This window comes from Leptidea sinapis, chromosome 9 (genome assembly GCF_905404315.1).
Source record: "Leptidea sinapis chromosome 9, ilLepSina1.1, whole genome shotgun sequence".
Classification (NCBI taxonomy): Eukaryota; Metazoa; Arthropoda; class Insecta; order Lepidoptera; family Pieridae; genus Leptidea; species Leptidea sinapis.
In genome coordinates, this window is record NC_066273.1 from 6,869,542 (window position 1) to 6,897,060 (window position 27,519).

The 27,519-nt window shown below is 34.9% G+C and overlaps 1 protein-coding gene across 1 annotated transcript in view; it reads left to right on the plus strand.

Annotated features, from left to right (window-relative positions):
* LOC126965944 (long-chain-fatty-acid--CoA ligase 5) overlaps positions 1–27,519 on the plus strand; it is a 100,360-nt gene that overhangs the window by 14,201 nt on the left and 58,640 nt on the right. The window contains exon 2 of the mRNA XM_050809759.1: positions 693–730. Within this exon, the coding sequence (XP_050665716.1) occupies positions 693–730 (38 nt within the window). The remainder of the gene's footprint in view (positions 1–692; positions 731–27,519) is intronic.

Sequence of the window (27,519 nt, forward strand, 5' to 3'; positions counted from 1 at the left end):
AATGGAACGAAATATTTTTTTCTAACGGAACTCCCTAATTCAAAAATGTCAAGGAACGTCCTTACTTAAATCAATTTCATTCATTGCCAGTACATTAACCTACTGTACGCTCATAAACATATTAGCCAATTTAGAAAGAATAGAGATGTACTCGCAATCCAATCTACTAGGCTCCGTAAAATTGCTGAGTCTTTTAAAGTGGATTGTGTTATATTTTATAATAAACTCCCAAATGATATTAAAGTATTACCAATTAACTAATGCCTTTTATAACGTGAAAGATTATTTGAATGATAAAGATAGTTGAGATTAATGTTTCTTAACTTATTGTTAATATATATTATATTGTTAAAATATATATGAATATTGTTATACTCATTTGAATGCTTTTTTAACTTTTATACTTCATCCTGACTTGCACTTAATAACTTATAAAGTTTAACAGTGAAAAAAGTTTTTTTTTGAATTTGAAACAGAATGAGTTAATGACTCTGTTTGAGATTTATTTATTATTATTAGAGAGATTTTTCACTTTTCAAAAACTTATTCAGAAACTTTTTTAAAACATGGTAGTCGGACTGTCTCTCTCTGTTTAAAGATTATTTTAATCATGCAGTTCTAATTTAGTAACGCAACGTAAACATGTTTACTTATATTATTTCAAGAAATATTAACAAGTTTTTTTGTTCTAGGCTGACAACAGATCAAGATAGCAGCACTATGTCTAAATGTAAGTAACTAAATATAATTTCTCAAAGTAAAACAATATTATTTTATAATGTAATAATATTTGAAGCATTCGTAATTTCATCTCAGTGATTGTCATCAATACAATACTACATTAATTTTGTTGAGAAAACATCTCTTTATATCTTCTCTTCTTAATTCAATACTTTTAAGTATGAAATTAAGTTGAATATGAATTAAACTTATTTAAATGATGAAAAATGATGAAAAACAAGAAAAAATACATATGATTTAATAACCAAACCGTTGAATGATCATGTTTGTGCGATAAGACATGGGTATCTTCAAAAAGCTGTTACACTTTTCGAAAAAGCTGGCACCGCACCTGTGATTCCTCTGGTATTATAAGAGTATGTGGGCGGCAGTGATCACTTAACGTCACATAAACGTCCATTTGTCGTTCTCTTCCGTACAAAATAAGTTTTAACTCCGCACATAATCAGATAGCTATTTTCATCAATGTTTTTATTATTTATTTATACAAGATAGTTTAAAGCTTAAAATACAATAACAAACACTAACGGCCTTACAAATAAAGTAAGCATAAACAAAGAATATGTAAAATGTTTACAATTAGACATTTTGCTGACGAGTGGTTTGTTCGGACGTATAACGTTTCCCGCGTTTATTTGCAAGGCAGCTTGTCATTCGGTAAACTTCAGAATTATCATTTTTTTTTTTAAATTTATTTAGTGGCACGGGATGCAAGTCCATAGGCCAAGAATTATCATTGTATTGACAGTGTTGTCAACGATATTGTAAACATTTTGCATATTCTTTGTTTATCATCAGTTATAACTTTATACCAAGTTTATTTGTAAGGCCGTTAAACTTCATGAAACCTATCTGTGTATGTTAACCGCTTAAAGTTTTCTTACATAAATACTTAAAAATAAAAGAACTATTTCCAATTAGAGTTTTTCATCATGCTATATGTATTTGCAATAGTAAAGTGTGGATAACTTATGTGAGCTACGCATTAGTTCTTGGAACTGCAAAGGTTTGAATGTTGGATGGAAATTCATTAAATAACATGTTTGTTGACGGTTATGTAATTACGGTACCGTTTACGTTACGTTACGTAACAGCAACTGTAAGTTTAACGCCTGTTACACATTGATGGCAAAAGTGTCGTTCTGCGTAACTTCTTATTAGCATTGGGAGGCTCCTTTGCACAGGATGCCGCATAGGTTATGGGTACCACAATAGCGCCAATGTTTGCAGTGAAGAAGTAATATGTAAACATTATTGTGTTTCGGTCTGAATGGCGCCGTAGTATCTTTTGTCTCAAGGTGACGAGCGTAACTGTAGCGCGGCTCAGAAATTTTGGGCTTTTCAAGAATCCTGAGCGGCACTGCAATGTAATGGGCAGTGAATAATCATCAGCTCGAAAGAACTTCGTGCTCGTCTCGTCCCTTATTTTCATTAATAAAACTTTTGTAAATCGCTTCTTGTTTTTCGGAGACCTATTTTACAGTATCAACAACAGTTTAGTCTAGACAGTTAGGTTTACATTGTGGACTGTTGTTTTTTTATGAAAGCGGACCATCGCTGTAATTGTAGTGCGGGAAACATTTCTGGAAATGTCTTGAGACGCATTTTATTTGAATTAAAATTCAACATTTATTATTTCAGTAGCTTACATTCATTGCCCCGACACTTAATTCGTTTTCTACTCGGATTTAGAAAATTTTGACTTATTTCGGATGCGATGAAATAAAAATTATAATCATATATTTTAGTAGGTTAAGCACCGCGCTTAAATACTTTATATTCATAGCATGGTCGCCCGCGATATCGTTCGTCAAGATTTCAGTGTGTTCTTTGATCTTTAACGAGCACTACATATTATAAAACAAAGTCCTCCACCACGTCTATCTGTCTGTCTGTTCGCGATAAATTCAAAAACTACTGCACCGATGTTTATGCTGTTATCACCAATGGATAGCGTGGTTATCGAGGAAGGTTTTAGTAAATAATTTGTTTTTTTTATACATATTTGTAAACACTAACGATATTTGTTGGAATCACTTAGAAACTCACTTTAATTTTCAATATATTATCTTTACTTTTGAAGCTGAATGAAAAAAACAACTGAAAGACAATCAATCCATATTAGAAACGAAAATTGTTCTAGATATTGTGTAAAAATAGTTTCACCCTGCAACCTAGCAAGAAGATTTAAGTATTTCGTTTTAATTCAAAGAAGCAATTACTGCAGACGGTAATTTTTTACTAAAAATACATTTTTATAAAAATAATAAAGTAGTTGACCCGAAATAATGTTTTTTTATGAATTTGTCAATAATATTTCATAACATCATGAATTATTTCGTAAGATATGCTTCCTTTTTTTATGAAAATAGGGGACGAGCAGGACGTTCAGCTGATGGTAATTGATACGCCCTGCCCATTACAATGCAGTGCCGCTCAGGATTCTTGAAAAACCCAAAAATTCTGAGCGGCACTACAATATTGTGTTCTTCTCCTTGAGACATAACATAAGATGTTAAGTCTCAATTGCACAGTAGTTTCACTAGCTACGGCGGCCTTCAGACCGATACACAGTAATGCTTACACATTAATGCTTCACGGCAGAAATAGGCGCCGCTGTGGTACCCATAACCTAGCCGGCATCCTGTGCAAAGGAGCCTCCCACTGGTAGATTACCCTGTTCTTTTAATGCGTTAAATTAACCGTGCGTCAATAAATTATTCTCTCATCGTAAATATTATGTCCATACATGACAAATATAGGAAATAAAAATAATTATGGGTCCCAAATCAAAATAAAAAACTATCCTATCTCTCAAGTTGGACTAAACTGCACTCCATGAAGTAATCCCCATTAGTTTAGGAGTTCCCTTGAAACAAACATTACACACTGGATTTATATATACTATACCCTAAAATATGGTCGAGAGAGGCGATGGCTGGTCCATGCGTCATGCTCGTGAACGGGTGCTACTCGTGGTGGCTGGATGATCTTGTTACCGGGAGGTCTGCTTGATGTGTTTTTTATAATTATTATTTCCTTTAAAGTTAAAGTTATAATATATTTTATTTTATGAAATGCTCACATAATGCCTCTATTTATTTACGGTATGTGTGGATTGATGCATCTACTATACTCAATAACTCTTGTGTTTATAAGTATTAATTAACTTTTTTTTCTTTTTTAGAATTACTCGTGTAAGCCTTTCATTTTTTGACATTTGAGTATTTTTGTTGCGTCACTTTGCATATATTGTACTTGAAATGATTTGTGAAACAATTAAAATGTACATCTTGACTTAAAAGAGTGGCAATGAGTTTCTTGCTACTTCTTCTCATTAGCTCAACCCTTAACGAAGCAGCGGTTAATTCAATAAGAAACAATTTTTTTTTTGACATTCATAAGTGTCATTTCCGTGACCTACATGAATAAAGTGTTTTTGAATTTGAATTTATATTATAAATATTTTGTATTCTATAGCAACCCAAGGGATTCTATACTTAACCTTGGTAAAGTTAATGATATATTGACTGTGTCAAGTTTTCTATTTGACTTCTTCTTAATTCTTTACATTCCCTTATTGTATTGAATACCTGAATATATTATCTAAAGATAAAACATCCCCGTCTATATTAACTTAAAAAGTGATTTCAATGCATATTGGCTTATATGTTTGTCATCTTTCATACATATATATAATCACGCCTCTTTACATACTTGTTTCGCTTCGTCCACTTTCATTACCTTTAATATCTTTCATAACCTTTGTAAATTAAATTGAAACAATTCATTAAAATAATATTAAAATCACGTACATTTTTCAAAATGATTTAATCCGTAAGCTGTTTTGTCGCCCGATTTTGTAACACAGATTTAGATTTGGGCTTAGCAATAGTCACTTTTACGATGATATAAATAGAGTCCAAATTGTATGCATCAAATATGCTCGCTACAGGGGTACTACGCTTAAATGTCATTGAATATTAATTGTGAAAAATTACTGACATTTAGTTGCTGCACTTATATTAAATGCTCTGCTTAATAATACACTATTTGCAGAACGTTAATATTGTAGTACAGTTTAATGAACAATTTATTACAATTAAGAAAAAGGTAAAAAATAAATTATATACATTACTTGTAATCGAAGTCAGGTTTTCCAATGAGCGTTTAATAAACGGACTACGAGCAGGTATTGTGTCTGCTTTCCTTGTGAATTTATTAAATTGCAGAAAACGGAAAAAGTATAAAGTAATGAGTAACGTGGGACCAGTGGGAGGCTCCTTTGCACAGGATGCCGGCTAGATCATGGGTACCACAACGGCGCCTATTTCTGCCGTGAAGCAGTAATGTGTAAACATTACTGTGTTTCTGTCTGAAGGGCGCCGTAGCTAGTGAAATTACTGGGCAAATGAGTCTTAACATCCTATGTCTCAAGGTGACGAGCACAATTTTAGTGCCGCTCAGAATTTTTGGGTATTTCAAGAACTGCATTGTTATGGGCAGACAATAGTCATCAGCTGAACTTCCTGCTCGTATCGTCCCTTATTTTCATAAAAAAAAATAGTATAATGTCTGTATTAAGCAATTTTTTATTTTTTAAAGTGATAACCCTCACTTCTGGGATTAATTACAGAAATTAAATTTGAAAACATAATTTATGAACTATGTGGGAGTCGAACCCGCGAACTCTCCTTACGCCTCGAATGGTTGGCTCAGTGGAAGAGCGCTCGAACGGTAGGCCGCGGGTTCGAGTCCCACATCACACACACAGTTATTGTGGATGTGGAGTATGTGTTGAAAAAAAGAGTTGGTCCAGATTGTATGCAGGCAAACCAAGACTTAGCAGAAAAATCAATTATTAAATCTTTATTTGTATAAATTCAGTGTCCTAGTGTTTGTTTTCAGTGAACTCCTAATTTAATGAACGGATTTTAATGGGGATTACTTCATGGAGTGCAGTTAAGTCCAACTGGAGAGATAGGATAGTTTTTATTTCGATTTGGGACCCATACATATTTTTATTTCCAATATTTGTTTTGTATGGACATATTTCCCATGAGAGAATTTATTAACGCACAGTTTAAATAATCTCAAATATATTAAGATTTTTTAGGGTTTTCTACACTTTAATTAATAAAACAGCACGCACTTTATTCATATGATTAGTCAATATTATGTACATAATAAGTTGTTTGAAATAATGTGTTATAAACATTTTACAGTAAAAAAAGTAACTGCATATATTTTTGAGTAATTAATAACCATATAGTCATCACCAATAGGTGACTCAGAACTTCACTTTTTACTCACGCAACCCACAGGACCGATCTCGGTCATCATTCCCAAATACCCCGATTAAGTAGACTATATAATGAATTTATTAGTAAAGATAAGTCAATTGATCTGTTCAGCGATAATATAACAAAATTTAAATATAAATTAATTAAGATATTAAAATTGTGCATATTTTTTTCTTTATTATTATTCTTTTATTTTTTATATACCTCTCATTATATAAATTTTAACTTTTTGTACGACTTTTATTTGTGTACATGCTGTAACTGCCTATAAATATAATTATGTGTATCCCTAGCACGTAAGACTTGTTTAATGTTAATGTATCACATGCAATTCTGTTGGTAGTTTAAAAATAAAAAAAAACTATATATTGTATAGTATATTTTACCATTATGGAATCTTTGAAGAAATAAATTAATATCGATAAAATGTTAACCAATTAAACTCGTGAGATTGATTGAAAAATAGCACTTCAGATAAAGATTTATGGTGTCGTAAACAAATCAAGCCATTGTGTATTGAAACAACGTCAAAGTAATTAAGAATATCAATGATTAATTAATCACTAAAAGCCTTCTCGGATCACGGTCGTTGACTGCAATTTACTTGGCCACTTTAATACTACACTTAATAGTTATCGTAAAATCTGAATCAGGAAGCGACAGTTGGAATCTTCGAGCGAGAATGATGCCATAGAGTTGAATATAATAGACAGAGGCGACATCAAAAGCCCAACAGATATATACTTAAGTTAGTAAGTCATGGTTGACGATGTATATGTATTTCCCACATGATCCCAGGCTTATATATGGTTAAAGAATTTAAATAAAACATTTTAAAAGTATTAAAACGCGTGTAATTGTAACTATGTTTTTACATAAGAATTTCCCTAAAAATTACTTTTTTTATTTTAGTTAACCCGATGATTCAAAACCTTTCCAGATCTCGTCTTCAAGAGGACCCAGTCCCCCTAAAATCTAATGTAAAAACACAGTTACAATGACATATGGTTAAAGAACTTTTTCTCATTAAGAATACAGAATTCACTTACATGAGAAATTTAACAATATAAATTCGGCAGCAGGAATCAGTTCAAATAGCTCTTCGGAACACACTTCGTGATAAATGCGGTAGAAGACACACAATGAAGCGACGTCTCTATGCAACGCCATGTTCTATTCGATCTAGCAATTCACACAGAAGATTCTCCTACAATTCGGAGAGGTTTGCGTTGCACGTGATTAAATATTTCAAACTGATACACGGTTGCGCCAGACCAGAGATGATAGCAATACTCCATATGTGGCCGGACCTTTGCTTTGTAGAGCTTTGTGATGTGAGAATGTGGGCCGGCTTGAAGTATTGCCGTGCACTATTTACGACACTCAGCTTCTTCGATGCCAATTTGGTTTTGGCTTCCCAATGACCACGGAATTGACAATTGCTCGAGATTGAAACCCAGTATTCCAATACTAGGCGAGGCATTAATTTGATAAGACAAATGGGTTTTTTAGTGGTAAACGCAAACTTTAGTATTCTGGGGGTCTAATTAGCCACGTGACATGACTTTTTAAATGCTACAAGAAAGTATTACCATATTATAAAAGAGAAGACCCGCTGAGTTTTGCGCTGGACAAATCTTTTCGAATTGGTTGTAGAAATGTTACTAATTATGGTAGCTAATGATCTATTAATCTTTCTGTTTATCAAAAATTTTTTTTGGCAATTAACATTCAGAATATTTTTGTGAAGAAGAGAGAGTCTTAGCGCGCTCTATCTTGTTATTAGACTGTGATTTGTGGTTAATGCACTCTGTGGCAAATGAAAAGCAGTCGGTCAATGCGACCTGACACCCGGCGTCCACCAGGTTTGTGGGTCATCAAGACCGGATTGGACCAACCGATTTGCCTGCATTAATGTGCGGAATCAGTGTTATTAGAAAGGATTGCTATATTCAAGTGCACCTGATCCATAAGATCCGTAAAATCTGGTTAATCTGATCATTTAAGATATGAACTGGTAATTAATGACGGTCGCCTGTCACAAGGGCAAGCTTTAAGGTAAGAGTAATCTTACTTAAATCAAGTGGCTTCCTTGATTTTAGTTAATAGGTTTTTCTTTACGGTTTATGGTCTATATAAGTAAACAGGCATACATTCTTTTTATAAATCAATGTCATATCAGCTGGAAGTCGTCCGCTAGACAAAAGCTCTCATAAAGATCTCCACAACTACTGCTTTGCTCTCATCCAACCTATTCCGACAATCTTGACCAGACCAGTGCGGGTTGTGTGGCACCACCTCATATCCTCCCATGGGTGTCATAAGAGGCGAATAAGAGTTAAAAAGAGTGGAGGATGGGCAGCAGCATCTTTCGTTAAGAGCACATCATCTACTGCGAAGTGGCCTTCCAAGCGTGGCGATTATGGCAAAACCCCAAAAAAGGTAACATCATTATAATCAGACGTGACCTCTCCTCTGCAAGAGCACGTTTTCAGGGGGACTCACGATACGTCTGGTCAATAAAAATATTAAATAAAATTGTAACTTTTACCCAAAAAACCAATGTAAATACTACATAATACAGTAGAAATAACAATATTTGCAGAGTTTTACTGCAAAGTATAGCTGCACTTGTACTCATCATTCGTGAGACATTTTTTACTCCCAGGGTGCAGTGTGATGTGATTAGGATGTCGCTACGTCTTACGTTGTTTTGTGATGAGTTATGAATCAGATCATATTACATGGAGTCATAAGAATTCTTCTTCTTCGTGACGGCAGACCGATCAGTTGGGGCAGATGTGATTCGCCCCACGAGCGTTCTCCACTTTTCCCTGCTGGCTGACAGCCTGATATACCCGTTCCATCTACCGCCCACAGTAGACTTAATTCAGGTCGGTCCATCGCATGGGCGATCTTCCTCGCCCTCTGGTACCCTTCACTTTGCCCTGCACAACAATGCGCTCCATGGACTCACTCTCGCGCCGGCAGACGTGTCCGAAGAACTTAAGTATGCGACTCTGTACTTATACCGAAAGGTGTAGTTTTATGCCAAGTTCTTGTAGAATGGAGACGTTGGTGCGAAACTCGGTCCATGAAACTACCAGCATTCTCCTCCAGCACCACATAGTATCAAATTTCTTTTTCTCGACTTGTCGCAAAGTCAACGTCTCTGCAGCATACAAAAATATGGGGAAAAACAAGTGTTTGGACGAGCCGGATTTTTGTAGCTTTTGTTATGCGAGCTATTGTTGGTTCGATCCACAATCATCACCTCGATTTTACTGTCATAAGGATGTAATAACACAAAAAACATTGTTCACAATAATTTAATTTGATTTCCTTTAACAGCTTAACATTGCGTTGATGTATTTATTGGCGGATACTTCAAAGTTTCCCTGAAGTTTACAAGAATTAAAGGAATTGAATCATATTCTAAAGGTCACATTACAAATATGGATTGGTCAAGGGTGAGGTGACAACTGACTCTAATTATAGTAAATCGTTCCGGGTTTGTGGTAATTTAATTATTTTTATTAAGTTTCAGTTCAAGTGTTGCAGATGTTTTAATTTGAAACAGTCGCGACAGCTTGCATAATATTTCCTTTTTTTTAGAAGCGTTTTCTTTTTTTTTCTCTCTCATAAGCGAACTTTGGTATACGCTTTGTTTTGCAGTCTAACTGATTAGACTGCAAAACAAAGCAGTAACATAGGTCAAAGTAACATTGGAGACCGGGAACCCTCCACATGCCTCGCATGGTGATGCGTGAAATAGATGAAGAGATTGAAGAACAATCACTTGATGGTAAAGTGATTACTTGGGGATCGCATGCTCGTATGAATTCGTCAATTGGTTGATGAGGTTGAGCATTGTATTACTAATTAAAAACTTTAATATTTAATTTATAGTTTCTCTCCGTCACTGATAATTGAAAATATTATTTATTTAAATACTAGCTGACCCGACAGACGTTATTCTGTATATAATAAATAAAATAATGTATTTATATGAATTTGTCAATAATATATCATAACATAAAAAATTACTTCGTAATAAATGCACCCTGCTGTCGTAATGAAATTGTTTCACAGCAGAACTGTCAAACCGTGCGTCAATAAACTCTCTTATAGAAATTATGTATGGACACATCAAAAGAAAAACAAATCTGTTGTTTTTATTTAATTTAGCAGTATGTTCCTATTTATTCACCTTTTAAACCTTCCCTGGACTTCCATAAATAATTCAAGACCAAAATTAGCCAAATCGGTCCAGCCGTTCTCGAGTTTTAGCGAGACTAACGAACAGCAATTCATTTTGATATAGATAACGCAGTTTTGCTTATTGTGCACAAAGAATGATACCAAATACGATATTGTGCAAATAAAATGATATTATATATTTTATTACTACTAACTAACTACTGGTATGAATAACATTAACATTAATTTATTAATTGAATTAAAAATAATTGTGTGATATTCGTTTTCATCATCATCATCAGCTGGAAGATGCCTACTGCTGGACAAAAGCCTTCCCCAAAGATCTCCATGACGAGCGGTCCTGCGCTGCCCGCATCCAATATATTCATGTATATATATATTATCTGACCAGATCGTCAGTCCATTTTGTTGCCTTCCATCACTACGTCTTCCGGTGTGTGGTGGACATACGACGACTTTTCTGCCCCACCGGCCATTTCTCCGTCGAACTATGTGCCCTGCCAACTGCCACTTTTTCGCAATAATTTATAATTAATGATATTCGTTTTAATAGCAGAAAATAGTTTGCGAACATATGTTTATGTGTGAATTCGGATTAGTCATAAGACTGTTTTTTATACGAGCCGAGCAGGACGTTCAGCTGATGGTAATTGATACGCCCGGGCTGTTACAATTCAGTGCCGCTCAGGATTCTTGAAAAACTCAAAAATTCTGAGCGGCACTACAATTGCGCCCGTCACCTTGAGACATAAGATGTAAGGTCTCATTTGCCCAGTAAAATTATTAGCTACGGTGCCCTTCTGACCGCAACATGTACAACAACAGTAATGTTTACACATACTGCTTCACTGCAGTAATAGGCGCCGTTGTGGTACCCATAATCTAGCCGGCATCCTGTGCAAAGTAGCCTCCCACTGGTGAAGACTGTTTCTGATATCATGATAATCTGCTGATATTCATTGAAGAATAATAGTAGTGCCATAAACCACTACTGCCGATCTGGCCACTTCAAGAGTATTTAACTCTAGGAAGCGTGAAGTCGAAAACTCAGGGTCTGGTCTGGGTGCGTTGACCCCGATATTATCATTTCAATCCAGCTGTAAAGATATGTATTACGATTCGATAGATAACTGTAGATGAATTTCGATCACAAATCGGATTCGTGCAATTGATACGTCTTTATTGTGTTGTGAGTTGTGCCAACTACGCTATTATTAAATATCTATGTATATATAGTGAAAATGGTGTATGTTTGAGGCTCTTTCAAGCCTAAACCACTGATCGTATCTACATGAAACTACCACCATGCGATGCGAAATTTATCCTAGATGGTTTACGGCTACTTATTTTTTTATTGTATTTGTAATAAGATGAATAAAATTTAATTTATTTCCTTTAAAATTCGCCCAGCGAAGCGGGCTGGAACGGCTAGTTCTATTATATATTAAATTCCCAAGAAAATTAAATGTATAATGTATGTATGTTGAAATGCAGATTCAGAATCGATTAAATTACAGGAAATGTAGATTCAAAATAATCTTTAAGTTACGCCATTTTATCTGATAAGTGCCTATTTTTAAGCCTCTATAACATTAACAAATTTAAAAAAATATTAAATTGAACTAAAAATTCAAAAGTAATTTTCAAAAGTGTAAATTATGTATAGAGTGATTAAAAAAAAGTGTAATTTGCTGTAAAAAGGCACGGCGTGCTTGATGTCAATAACTTTAAATATTATCTAATATATAAAATTCTTGTGTCATGATGTTATACATTGAACTCCTCCGAAACGGCTTGACCGATTCTCATGAAATTTTGAGTGCATGTTGGGTAGGTCTGAGAATCGGACATCATTTATTTTTCATCCCCCTAAATGTTAAGGGTGGTCCATGTGGTACATGAAATTTTTTTTTTTTTTTTTTAAATATGTTTGATGATGAGTCAACATTAAAAAATTTCAAATTTTCACCCATCTACGATCAACAGTTACTTTTGTATCGCGATTTTAATATCGGCATTACAACGTTACGGGTCAGCTAGTATTATTATAAAATTAATTAAACTAGTATTTAATTGATTTATTAATATATTATAGTTAAACATCTTATGCGAGGACTCACAACGTTGTAGCAGCAACTGCACCGATACCTCAAAATAGTTGGTAAACAAATCAGTGTCGGGTTAGGCTAGGGTTACTATGGATGCAAGTTCTGACGAAAATTTATTCTGACGAGTTCTGACGGATTCGTCAGAAGAAACAAACGCCTGGTATCCAATGACAGTGTTTACACTGGCAACGACGAACGCGTCAGAACATGCACGACATCGTCAGAACCACTCGAGCGTTCAAACGAGTTTGATTTTTTCGCACGACCTGCGTCTGCGCATTTCGAATGATTTGTTTTCCACCATGGATAACGATAAATTGATCAGTCTCCTGTACGAGAACAGGTGTTTGTGGGATATGAGAGACAAAAATTATCACAACAGATATATTTCTCGGCAAAAGTGGGAGAAAGTTGCTACAGAACTCAACAATCTACATTTGGAACTCTCCTTTGTCGTCTCTTATAGAAAATAACTCGTTGACATGCTCTGTATTTCCACCATTTAACAATAATAATTTAAATAAAAGACTTTCAAGAAAATCAAATTCATCAAATTCGTCCATCTTCGCTGGACGGCAGAAACGAACTGACAGTCAGAATAACAGAAAACGCGCACAGTGTACACGCCTTGTTCTGACGAGGATTTCGGACGTACTCGTCAGAACAAATTTTCGTCAGAACTCGCATCTATAGTAACCCTAGCCTAAGGATACAAATACATCACAATAATGTACAAGAATAGTTGTGTTTCGGTACGAAGGTCGCCGTAGCTAGTAAAATTACTGGGCTAATAATGAGACTTAACATCTAATGTGTTAAAGTGACTGAGCGGCATTGTGTGGTTATGAGCAGGGCGTATCACTTACTAACAGATGAGAGTAATGTTCGTCCCATCCAATTTTCTTTAAAAAAAATTACACAATTGCAGTCTAGTCACATCAATCCGAAAGTAGTGGATATACAAGATAAAACAAATAATTATTAGTTAAAATAGCAAGTTAATATATCTATGGTAATAGAAGTTTAATGGTTAACAAAACAAAAGTGAAAAATGTTAAATACAATCTACCGTTTCTGAGCGAGTAGGACATAATCTATATATATAAAAATGAATTGCTGTTCGTTAGTCTCGCTCAAACTCGAGAACTGCTGAACCGATTTGGCTAATTTTGTGATTGGTCTTGAATTATTTGTGGAAGTCCAGGGAAGGTTTAAATGGTAAATAAATATGAAAATGCTGCTAAATTAAATAAAAACAACAAATTTGTTTTTCCTTTGATGTGTCCATACATAATTTCTATGAGAGAATTTATTGACGCACGGTTTGACAGTTCTGCTGTGAAACAATTTCATTACGACAGCAGGGTGCATATTTTACGAAGTCATTTTTGTTATTATGATATATTATCGACACATTCATATAAAAACATTATTTAATTTATTATATACAGAACAACGTCTGTCGGGTCAGCTAGTAAGTAATAGAAATACATGATAAAACAAATAATTAACAGTTAAAATAGCAAGTTAATATATCTATGATAATAGAAGGTTAATGGTTAACAAAATAAAAGTGAAAAATGTTAAATACAATCTACCGTTTCTGAGCGAGTAGGACGTATTGTGGCTGTTACGTTTATTATGAGTGCCTTCATCACGCAACGGTGTTGGAAACGGTATATTTTTTATAATCTACTCAAATTGTCGACAGCTTTTTCGTCATTGCAAAGAGCTGTGGTTTTATTAAGCGACTGCCAACAATAGGGTATTAATAATTAATTGTACTTATACATTTTAGACGAGGCGTATTAAATGAAGCAGATTTATAATTAAATCTTTTTGAGTATGCGTAGATATCATTACGGCAAAATATACTTACTAAAATTAGGATTTTTGAAATATATGAAAATATTATGAAGTTTTTCAGTGCAAGAACTAACGAGAAAACAAAGATGATATTACGTAGTAGGAGGCGGGTCTGGATAAGTAAAAATTGAAATTTAGTTGAAACGTGCAGAGATTTGACATTAGTTTGAAGTAGTAATTACAATATGGCGACGAAGTATAATCCGGCTAAGTTTGAAAGCGAACAGTTGCTTACAACGTAGTGGATTTCGGCTATCTCCGTTTTTTACACGATTATAGCCGCCATCTGTCAATCTATGAATCAATGCACGTTTCATACAATTGAGTGAATCGCTTTTTTAATATAGATTTATATAAATAGTTGTAAAACACCGTGGTCGCTAATGACCCTTGATGATAAAAAGAGTCCTTAAATAAACGATTAAAAAAATCTAACATTTACACCTAATGTTTTATTTTTAAAGGCTTTAATATGACTAAAATACAAATAAATTATCGAGGCGTTGATCACTTTAAGTTATAAAAAAGAGTGCGAAATAAATTTGAAAATATACCGTAGATATTCAATAATTTCAATAAGGTTAATTCTATTTTAATTATGATGTTACACTTACATTAAGCCTACCTAAGGCAACATTCTTGATGGGCAATATTTGTAGAATGCCACACACATTATTAATTCCTTGAAAATTCTTTTTGATGTCATATAAGATCTCACTATCAACGCTTCAGAAATAAGTTACACTCCGAGAGAGGAGAAACGGTGTAAGAATCTCTCTCGGTATTATTTTTGCGGTTTTTGTAAATTTAAGTTGTATACAAGACCGGGCGAGATACTAAGGATATTTCAAGAGAGTAGGGCAACGGGTAAAAGTCTTGCGTGGTGGAAAGTGGTGAGGTGAGCAGCCATGAACATCCGCAACCAAGGGGTTAAGAGATGCCTTGCCTGCCTTTAAGTTTCGCACATGCTCTAAGTTTGAAAAAAAATCCTATAAATAAATGAAGTGTGGATACTGTGTGACTCTTTCGTTACATAAAGCGCTCGCCGCCGTAACCAATGTGTCCGCTTGCCCCCTTCCTACTTCCGCACCCCGCGATCACCGTCTAATCTGTGCGCCCGCGCGGTAACCATGCGTTGCGTAAGTAATTACAAAATTTTTGGTTTTATTTATTGAGGATTAAATTAATATTTATTTTTAATGTTATTTTTTTTTCTTTATTAATGATCGCCAGATATCACGCATCGTTAATGTTTCAACAGTCATGATCTATTAATCTAAGTAATTGCTAAAGACAATGCTGCCTCATACTTTAGATGTCCTCAGTTGAGAAGTAAAATTTACAGCTTACCATTTAACAAATACATTAAATTTATTTAGAGATAATAATATAATAACTTAGGTTGTCTTTATATTTTACGTGTTAACATTTATCCTTAAATGTAATGAATAAAATAGACTCTTATTTATCTAAAATTTGTATTTATTCTATGTTAGAAGTAACCAGTATGTAGGTTAAAGCATAACATAACTGCTCATGACACAACTTGGACCAAGTTCGGTGTGTTCAATACTATCTCCGCCAAAGATTAACACGTAGAACTGTCTGTTTGTAATTGTTATAAACTACCAAACATCTGGGAGTGACTCCAACTTATCTTAGCTGTAACTCCATTCCAAACTGGAAAGTCACCTTCCGTAAGCCACAAACTGTATGCCAATACTTGACTATCTTACAGCGACATTCAGTCTCGTTATTACTTGGAAGAGAAGTCAAATTGGCCTCTAAAAAGCTTCGGGAGGACGATCAAAGCATTTTAAATTGACTTGATTCTTTGGCGTTGTGCAGAGATGTGAGTTGGGCACATTGGATGTCATCAACCACACCACAAAAATATCTGGCCCTGGCCCAAATAGATTCCAGAAGTGATACGATTTTTTTTGCTTTTCTGTTGTCAAGCAGAAGTGTGCTATCCCTATTTTTCTGACAGTTTGGTACGGTAGCTAGTGATATTTTAGGGCTGCTAGGTCTTTTCTGAAAGTGAAGAGCAATGTTAATGATGTGATTAATGTTTTACAATAATCCTTGACTCCACTGCATTGAAATTATAAATGAATAAAAAACAAACCAATTCCAGAACTTCGTTTATAGGTTTGTTTTAACAAACACCATTAACGAACAAACTTTTTTTTTATGGAATAGGAGGACAAACAAGCGTACGGGTCACCTGGAGTTAAGTGATCACCGCCGCCCACATTCTCTTGCAACACCAGAGGAATCACAAGAGCGTTGCCGGCCTTTGATTTTATATTATGTGAAACATATCCCATTTATCTGTTAATCATCTACTGATCTGTGATCTCTAAACTGCATATGAGGTCCTGGTACATGTTGCTAGGATGACACATGATTACAACCGCTATGAAAGACATTACTATCACCGCTACCATATTTATGTCAGTCAATATATTAAGGTATACTAGCGTCATACATAAGACAATATCTTCTTTAACTATGATCGCCTGGTACCAAAACACTGTATAATGCTTTTCATTTTCTCCCGCGTTAAATCTTATGAATTTATGTGTCTGCCTCATTCTCTCGTCGGCGGAATCCTATACATCTACCTGTTTGTGTCTCTACCGTATCACATTTTTGTTTCCTCGAGTTTCAAATCACAATGATTCTTAAGAAGTTTCACTTCAAAAATCATACATAAAAAACCATGTGCATATGCGACATCATTGTAAATCACTATGTATTTTTTGGTGCCTTCTTAAGTACATAAGTAGAAATAGTTATTTAAGGGAGAAAAAATTGTATAACTGGTATACACCGTAACCGCACACACACTAGCATAAAGGTGCTTCATTTGCTAATATCACGGCGCGGAGTCCATCTTTTTTTACTAGTCCGTGGCTTGTAATATAGAATTTTTGATAGTCATGATAACTTTGTCGTATCTGCTGTAATTCATCTGTGACAGTTCGTAGATACGAGCTGGTTCCATCTGCTGTTGTACCGTTGCTTGACACACTAACCGCAAAGGGAGAGATTAATAAACCAGCCGGCGAATAAAGGGCATTACTACCTTAATATTATTATACTAACGTTATTAATACTACACCAATTCGATTTAAATATTTTTATCTCATTTTATGTTCGTTAACCTAAAATATGCTATATATACAAGACTTAATTTGCTATAAATATGTTCATGGTTTTGTCCAGCTCGCCTATTATGTTGTGTGAGGGAGAATATGTTGAGTAATTTCCTTTGTTAATATAAATCGAGAGATAATATTAATTTCCATTAAAAGATTTAATATGATTCTATTCATTAAAGAAATGCAGGCCTCTATTTTGCAGTTTTTGTATAAAACATCAATGCATTGAAGAATAGTTGAGGGCACTTACTTAAAAACTTAAAATAAGAATAATTTGTTCGAAGTGTTAATTTTGGAAATTATATTATAATAAATCAATTATATAGGTACTTTCATTACTAGACAAGGGAGCGCTTTATGGTATTATTATGTGTAACACATAAAGAAAAGAAGCACATAAAGAAGTTAAACAATTTGTTATGTTTTTTAAAGTGATAGGATTCACATCACATGCTAGGATTAATACACAAATAAAATTTGAAAAACAAAATTGTATGAACGATGTGGGACTCGAACCCACGACTTCCGGCGTTCCGTGCCGGTGCTCTAACCAACTGAGCTAACCGTTCGAGTGACGTATCGATATAAAATCTTGTTTGCTTTGTTCTACTCTAAGGTTGTGGCTTCATCTACAGGATCTACTTTACAGTTGATAACCTGCTCAACCCTAGTATTTGCATATTAGGAAATTGACTTGAGATGTCGCTCTTGTAAGAAAAGTTTCCACACTAAATGCATCGGTGGTATTTCATTATATGAAATAATGGGCAGCAGTGGTGAATTCTATAGCTTACCATAATCGACTCAAGGCGTTACCTCAACTAGCGTTACATAGGCAAGCGCGACAATTCAATCGCATTCAATGCCAACGAAATAAAATGCTTAGTTAAAAAATATTATGCTTTTAGTACTTGTTCAGCATTTGGTGTGTTAACTGGTTAATCAAACGAGCAGCTCGAATTGTCGGGGACCCAGTGCTCTGTGAACGGCTGGATCACTTGGCGTTGCGTAGAGACGTTGCTTCATTGTGTGTCTTCTACCGCATTTATCACGGGGAGTGTTCCGAAGAGCTGTTTAACCTGATTCCTGCTGCCGAGTTCCACCTTCGCACGACACGCCACAAGTTAGTCTATCATCCCCACCATCTGGATTTGTGGCGGTCCTCCACAGTGCGGTTTTCAAGGAGCTTTCTTCCACGTACTTACTACAAAGCTGTGGAATGAGCTTCCTTGTGCGGTGTTTCCGGGACGATACGACATGGGGTACCTTCAAAAAAAGCGCGTACACCTTCCTTAAAGGCAGGCAACGCTCTTGTAATTCCTCTGGTGTTGCCAGAGAATGTGGGCGGTGATCACTTAACACCAGGTGACCCGTACGCTCGTTTGTCCTCCTATTCCATAAAAAAAAACTTCTTATTTAAATTATTTTTCGATTACACGGTAACATTATTCCGTTCTTTATCTCGGGGCGACTTTTGGACAATTGGCATGGCTACATAGCCGCCAAAAAATGGCGTACACAAGTGGGCCAAGTTTGGTCTACCACTCGCCGAACAAAGCTCGAATCTCGACCGGTTGATAGGTCGTTGAACCCGCAACCTACTGGCTCAGCCATCGCTATTCTGTGGAAATAATTAATACCCAGCATAAATTAATACTATCTATCTAGCATCAGTGTACTGTTGCTATCAATGTTATCGTCGTGAAATACGATCGCCTGTGCTATTGTTTTAACATTCCTCGGGGTTCATAGTTTGCATTGTTTCTTGGAAGCTGCTAGAATATTCCATTATGAATTATATTCGTCTATTCTTTACGAATACGACGCCGCATGTTTTCTTCTACGCGGCTATCTGACAATTTACTGCGAATTGATCGAGATTTTAATATTTCGGGAGTAGCCCTTATTGTTTTTATGAATAAAAGTACAACATTAGCTTCCTGACAGTGGAAATCGCGATAAAGTTAGTCTAACCGTTTTGGAGATTCACCGGCTCAAATAGTTAAAGTTTAATTATCAATTTTTTTTAATATGGTCATTTGGTGGTAAATCTAAATCTACGCCACCCGCATTATCTGTAACCTCTTAACTACGTAAACTCTTCCACGAACTGTTACTATATAAATCGAAATATTATATATTACTAGCTGACCCGACAGACGTTGTTCTGTAGATAATAAAAAAATACTGTTTTATAGGAATTTGCCAATAATATTTCAAAACATCAAGAATTATTTCGTAAATATTGCTCCCTGTTGTTATAATGATTTTGTTTCACAGCGGAACTGTGAAACGGCGCGTCACTAAATTCTCTCATAGAAAATATGTCCATACAAAACGAATATTGAAAATAAAAATAGTTATGGGTCCCAAATCGAAATAAAAACTATCCTATCTCTCAAGTTGGACCAAACTGCACTCCATGAAGTAATCCCCATATAAATCCGTTCATTAAGATTAGCAGATTTTTACTGCAGAACTATTTTATGAAATGAAATATAAGATGTTCTTTTCTTGCTATTTTTATTTATTTATATTTTTAAAGGAACAAACAGCCATATACAAATATAATATACAAATAATTAAACCAAAATAGTCCCATAATTATTTATACAAAAATAGAAAAATGTAAGCTTAGAGCTTATGAGTATATTATTTTATGTTATTGTAATAACTGCATAAACGATTAACATATGAGTTTCTAGCATAATTTGTACGAGGATATTTTATATAGTTGAAGGAATTTTTTGAACGTAAGGACCTCCTAACGGAACTTCCCAGAACCTTCTGGGAACCAAGAAATACATTTTTTATAGTAATATTTAATAGTCTAAAGGGTTATTAAATATTTTGAAAAGGAAAATAGAGTCCAAGTAGTTGCAACGTGTTTCTGTTGAATGAATAAGATGTCTGGTTGAGGTAGAGATTTTTAATGTATTGCCAACAGTTTGCACACCATTGGTGCGCAAGTCGTTTAATATCCGGAGCGTTGTGAGCGTACGGAGCAATGTAACGTGTGTAACGGGAGACAGTTGGTCCACAAGGCACGTAATATTTCTAGTACCTTTTAATTTAGATTTCTATGATTAAAACTTACGTAAAAAGTTGTTATTTTTACACACTTTTTATAAGCTTCAGCTGTATCTAGGTTTGTTTGTAATCGACGCATTTGGGCGCAATTTAGACCCACTTTAAACGGCCAGATTTCGTTCAACCTTCGTAGATTTATCGAGGACCTATGATAATATATTAATTTGGTAAAACTATTCTATTTTCAATTTGCAACATAAGATTTTTGTTAATTTATATAATTTTGTCATCTATCAATCAATAGGGCAGGAATTGGTGAATTTTAAATTTTAACTATTATGTTTTCAACCAAAGCGTGTATTTTAGTTTTTTCAAACTATTTGTATTTAAAGTGATAACCCTCACTTCTGGGATGGATTACACAAATTAAATTTGAAAATGGCTGTTGGATCTGTAAAGTTTTTGAATGGCGAATACGTACCGGAAGACGTAGTGTTGGTAGACCCCCACAAAATGGAGCGACGATCTGGCCAACATTGCCGGAATACGTTAGATGAGGGCACCGATTGTCATGGCGATCTTGGGGGAGGCCTTTGTCGAGCAGTTTGAAACTTAATTTTTTAAACGTATACAAAGTAGAAGCAATGGAAGTGTGGGTGACTTAACGCATCATTATCATCAGCCGGAAGACGTCCACTGCTGGACAAAGGCCTAATAAATTAAGTCCTAAAGTATGCTTTGGAAACAAAAATCTTATAACATTTTTAAAGTAGACTAACATTGCTACAACTTGAGATCTGGAGGTTTCTATATTTACCGATAAACAACTCTACAAAAATTTGCAACTTTTTCAAAATTTTGAGGCATTATTTTGTTCAGAATTGTTCGTTTTGAACGCTTTGTACCCACAAAACTTCATAAAAATTGTGCCGAACCTATCATATTTCTCTCTCGACGTCGTATTCTCTTTCACGCAAGAGACACCGGAACAAAATTATTTGAAGCCTGCTTTAACTCAAGTGCAACACCTCCATCATAGCCTTTTTGCCACTCCGGTCGTCATTGACTTTTGAACCACTCATGGGTTCGGTTTATTTCCATCCCTATTACCACACATAGCCGCTTCTGAACTTGGTTACGAATTGCGAATTTTTTATAGCGCAGGCTTCAATGTAGTCTCCTCCATACAGAGCTACATACCAGAGGAGACGTGGTGTCGCACCAAATGAAGGTAAATCTCTACAATTAAATGAGGTTGAGAAATATTGTAAGGGTCCAGTGTTACCACTGCATTTTAATGGAAAAAACATTCTTCACAGCCGTACTCAAACCATTGAAAAGGACAAGGAGATTCACATCCTGTTCAATAATTGGCACTGATGAAAAAAGTTGCGCTTACAAGTGCCATTTTGACGATGTTACACTTCTCCTGGGCTATTTTATAATGGGTAATCCCATCCCTTCTTTTCACCGTAGAAAGCCATAGCGCCTTACGCATTTTGCAGTTTCTGTGTTGTTATCTGCCTACTCCTCACGATATCCGTGAAATACCACAGCAATGTTCCGTCGATGATTAAAGATGAGAAAAAATGTGAACAGGTTGGTGTAACTCCTGCAGGTTATAGTAATGTTGTGTGGAATTTGCACGATAGTTACACCTCGCCATGGGCATATGCAAACGACTAGGATTCCAGAATGGAAAAGCATACTAAATAACTCTATACAGTTGATTAAAACAACAATCACTGTTCGCCATGCTGCAAAAATACGCCAAATCTGCTTTACTACGTTTCTCCTGAAGGGGCAGCAGATAAAATATCTACACTTGTCAAAGTGATTCTTGTTTAAAAATGTCCAATGTTTTAGTAGAGTTAATCCAAACATAAGATATTATCAGATATTTAAGTATTAAAATACTCTTGTGTACGAGTACTATTAAAACCGCACCAACGCGACGCGACGGCTTGGTTTTAAAACACAAAACACTAGAATATTTTAAAACACAACACATGTGTTTTTAAAAAGTTTCTTAAGTTACTATTTACTGCTTAGTATTTGGTATTTATAATGGAAACACGAGCTGAATAGATCGAGTTATGACACTGGGAGTTACGTGGACTTACGTTCCGTTCCATGAACTGCGAACGGCAAGTTCAAGGCCGGTCGGAGTCAGCTCGCTGCAACTTGCATGTGCATTCGTATTAATTCACCTCACAAACCACCACCATTGTCTATCACTGGGGAACCAGGATCGTCGACCTCATAAAGGATTAATGACGCCATTGTGAGGGATCAAATCGTGCGCTTTTCACAGCACGACCGGCGAATTTAAACAATAGATGGAATTCTAATTTCTAAGAAGTTTGGTTTTGCGTTTTGTTTTCTCTTGGCGTTCTCCGTTCTCGGATTTCGGGCGGTTTTGGCGTTTTACTTTTTGTTAGTCTGGCAATGTCTAGCTTCCAAATAAAAGGACAGAATAAGAATTAGGTATGTGTAGATCGATTGTTTGGTTTTTAGTTTCTTGGAAATCAAGATATATTATGGAATCAGGTTATTTACTTATAAGATCGCGTTAGAAATACATTTAAATAAAATGCAATAATAGTTCATATGTTTTTTCTATGTAAATCTCAATTAAATTTAGTAACCTACATACATGCATAGAATATTATGTAGTTTAATATAACTTATTACTTATTTATTGTCATTTGAAATCTCGTTATCATTTAGACTCTTTTCGAGTGTGTTGCCTTTATTTGCGGCAGTAATTGTGAAAATATGGTCTGTGCCACCGTAACCAATATATTTTTTTTACTTATATGGTTTTGAAGCCGGAATGTAGACATTAGTGCTCCTTATTTAAGCCGTGTACTATAAGCCTTGTTTGGAATTATAAGAATATTCTAGAGATCTGCTGAATTGACCCATTTTTAAAACTTAAAAAATGAAAAGTATGAAAATAACCAAAAAGACTATTATTAATATAAAATGCTACCTAAGACCAATAATATTACTCAATAGCATTTCATCATCCTTATATTGGCATTATCATTAAAATTTAGCAAAGATAATCATTGTTTTTTTCTTAGTTAACTTTATCAAATTAACGATAATATGTTTAAGGTCTGTATATTTTTTCTGTTTATTGTCTCAATCTTAATGTTCAGCCAGTAAAGATATGCAAACAGTTATTCGGCGGCTATAAATAGGTATTATTAAGCACGGGAGTACAATAATTGCAACATGTTATTCACTCAGGAATGCGTCATCGGAGCTGCAACTACCGATGTCATGACATATCTCCCAGGCACCCAATCCTACGCGTTCCTCTAAATGTGTTGTACACTACAATTGTTCACTTTCGATATAAATACGTTGAATTATGATGTCAGTTTTGTAGCTGATGGGTTCATTGGCTTGGTGCTGCTTGGCGGTTTGTGGTGAATTATCTGATGGTTACAGAATGGAATTTGGAGTTTTATGTGAAATATTATAGACTATTTGAATGTACATGATGTTTTTACACGCTTTATATTAGCTTCACCAGTATGTATGTTTGTTTGTAACCGACTCATTTGGGCACGATTTTGACCCACTTTAAACGGACAGATTTCGTTGAAACTTCGTAGATTTATCAAGGACTGATACATTAATTTGATCAAATTATTCCATTTTTCAAGTTGCATAAAAAATAAGATTTTTGTTAGTTTATATAATTTTCAACTATCGTCGACAAGGCAGGAATTGATGTTAATTTTAAAATTCAAGCATTATCTGTAACCGATTTAAGTAACATTAGGAATTTTATCGAATAAGAAAGAGAATTTTGTGCTTTTTAGCGTGTTTTTTAGATTTGTTTTAACTATTATATAATTTATTTATATTAGAGGGGCACACGGGCAAGTGGCTCACCTAATGAATACAAAAAATTCCAGCCGTTTCTGTACATCTGCATAGGTCGAGAGATGAGTTGCCGACCATTGAGGTAGGTACTCTAGACGTAAATGTCCTTAAACGGTTTTAGTTCAGAAAAAGAGCAATGATTCCACAAAGGTCTAGAGAGAGGCAAAAAGTTTCTAGTGAATCTTGCGTTTCTCAAGTGCCAAACATCAACTTGATGATGGATAGGGCTTACTAACTTACCAACTATCTACTCGGCCTCCAAGGCCCCCGCCCGGCTTCGCTGTAAAAGCCTTTAGGGCTATCAGCACAGAGGAGGAGGTTTTTAGTCGGTAGGGGGGTTTACACCCGAGCCCGACATATGGGCCCCGCTTCGGGGTCTTCAATACGTAAATGTATTTCCTCTTCTTGAACAAGAAAAAAATAAGAACCAACTATGATGAGGCCGTTTTCTATACATGTATGTATTGCACGCTGTTCCCTGAAGAATAAATTAAAAATTCATATCAAATGGGGATGAACTTGTTTATTTAATGTAATATATCATTTTGTTTGTTTATTTTTGATTTAACTTATTATTGTCAAGGCCCATACGAAATTTATGTTATATTTTTCCTTCACATGTTATATACACAAATACGCTATAATAAGGACGAAACACTGAATAAGTCATTGTCACATTATATGAGTACAAAACATCCTTTCTATCTAGAATGAGCGCAGTATCCTCTATAACGTTATCCTGTTTAGCTAAAAGGGTCACAAAATAAAACAAGAAGCGTGTCAACTCGTTTATATTTTACTTTGCCGAGTTATAGTTGATCGGTTCGCCGCGCGATTCTAATTTGCATTGAGCATTTGTTGAATGTTCTCAGCGGACACCGGCTTGCTTGTCCGGACGCATGACCACATACAATGTATTCTGCAATATGTAACTACTCTTGGTTTTGTTATATCACTTGCACAGAGTATAAATTCTTTAAACACTAGAGGATATGACAGAGTAATGTGTCGTTAGTTTTATTTTTATGAAAATAAGTGCCGAGGCGAGCGGGACGTTCAGCTGTTGTATTACCAGTAGCAATTATGATACGCCCTGCATTGCAATGCAGTACCGCTCAGGATTCTAAAAAATCCAATATTTCTGAGTGGCACTATAATTGCGCTCGTCACCTTGAGACATAGAGGGTGTTAAGTCTCATTTGCCCAGTAATTTCAATAGCTAAGGCCACCCTTCAGACCAGAACAAAATAATGCTTACTGCTTCACGGCAGAAAGAAAGAAGAGCCTGCCACTCCTAGACTTATGCTGGAATTATAGGCTTTCTTATCAGGTCTGGGGCAAAAATTTTCGAATGGGTGGGAGTTTCTGACGTTAAATGTATGATTTCAAGTCTTATTTTGAATAAAAATTTATGAATTTGAATATATGGCTATCAAAGAAAAATCTTTTGTGGTAATTATTGAGGGTTGCGCTTAGAAACAATATAGTTTCAAAAACTCATGTAGAATTTGTAACTTTTAGGTTTCCTTACTAACTAACTCGTAACTCTATTAACAAAAGTTCCCTGCCCATCCTTCTGTCTATCTAGCGGCGGGGTGTTGTGGCTGTATCTCGAGGAAGAGCAGCAACTAGTAGTTGAGATTTATTTGCGCTTAAATAAGTAATATTTAAAAACAAGATGGCGGAAATCAAAATGCCAGCCGAGCAAATAAAAAAAAACTTTTTCTTTTATAAGAGTACATGTTTAAAAGCATATATAGTGTCTATATCATGTACTATTGAATGAAAACCCTTCGTGCTCGATTCTGTTTTCACTGTTTATTCTAATATTATTGCGTGAATAATTAAGCTTCATTTTTAACTGCATGCGTTTTCTTTTGACTACACTATGCTGAAGTCATGTATACCTACGTCTAGATGGACGGTTGTGAAAACGTCGAAAAAATAGACTTTAGAACTAACCTCTATTTTGAGCAATTCAACCACTAAAAAAAACTAATATTCCTGGCCGGTTTTTATCGGTTGTCTAACGGTCGTCTAATTTTCGTGTCGCGGTGTTTGTAGTTAAACTCCTCCGAAACGGCTTGACCGATTCTCATGAAATTTCGTGTGCATATTTGGTAGGTCTGAGAATCGAACAACATCTATTTTTATCCCCCTAAATGTTAAGGGTAGTCCAACCCAATATTTTTTTTATTAAATTTTAGATAAATTATTTTTGTTTATTTTTTTATGGTACATCATTAAATACATAAATTTTCAACCCTCTACGATCAACACCTATTTTTCTATCGCGATTTTAATATTATTCTATTACATCCATAGATACGCACTAGAGTTGCAAGATGGCAATCGAATTTAATGATAATTGAAGTATGATAAATTTTATGTACCGATGTATGATAAATTATAATATACTTCGTAGGTCTGCGAATCGGTTGTCATCTATTTTTTATACCCCAAAAATTTTAATTATTGAATTTATTTTATTACCTTATATGGCAATACAACGTTTGCTAGTAGAACCTATATTGAAATATGACATATTCTCTTCTCGAAAGTTCTTCATTGTTATTTATTATGTTGTAACATAAAATATAATAGTCATTGTGCATTAAATGATTCGTATGCTTGTTTTCTCAGAAGTAAACACGTAAACATGGATTTATTATACGCGGCAAATTTGCTAGTAACACAAGCACTCGAAACTGTCCGTAATGTCTCCGACGCAATTCGCTAAATGCAATTATTTGTGCCAACGCTGCCAATTTATGTCTTATAGTTCGTCGCCCTTGTAAATATTGTTTACTAGTTGACCCGACAGACGTTGTTCTGTATATAATAAATAAAAAAATGTCAATAATATATCATAACATCAAGAATTATTTCGTGAAATATGCTCCCTATTGTTGTAATGAAATTGTTTCACAGCAGATCTGTCAAACCGTGCGTCAATAAATACTCTCATAGAAAATATGTCCATACAAAACAAATATCGGACGACGGGGGACACATCAAAGGAAAAACAAATATGTTGTTTTTATTTAATTCCGAACACTTTCATATTTATTCACCTTTTAAACCTTCCCTGGACTTCCACAAATAATTCAAGACCAAAATTAGGTCCAGCCGTTCTCGAGTTTTAGCGAGACTAACGAACAGCAATTCATTTTTATATAT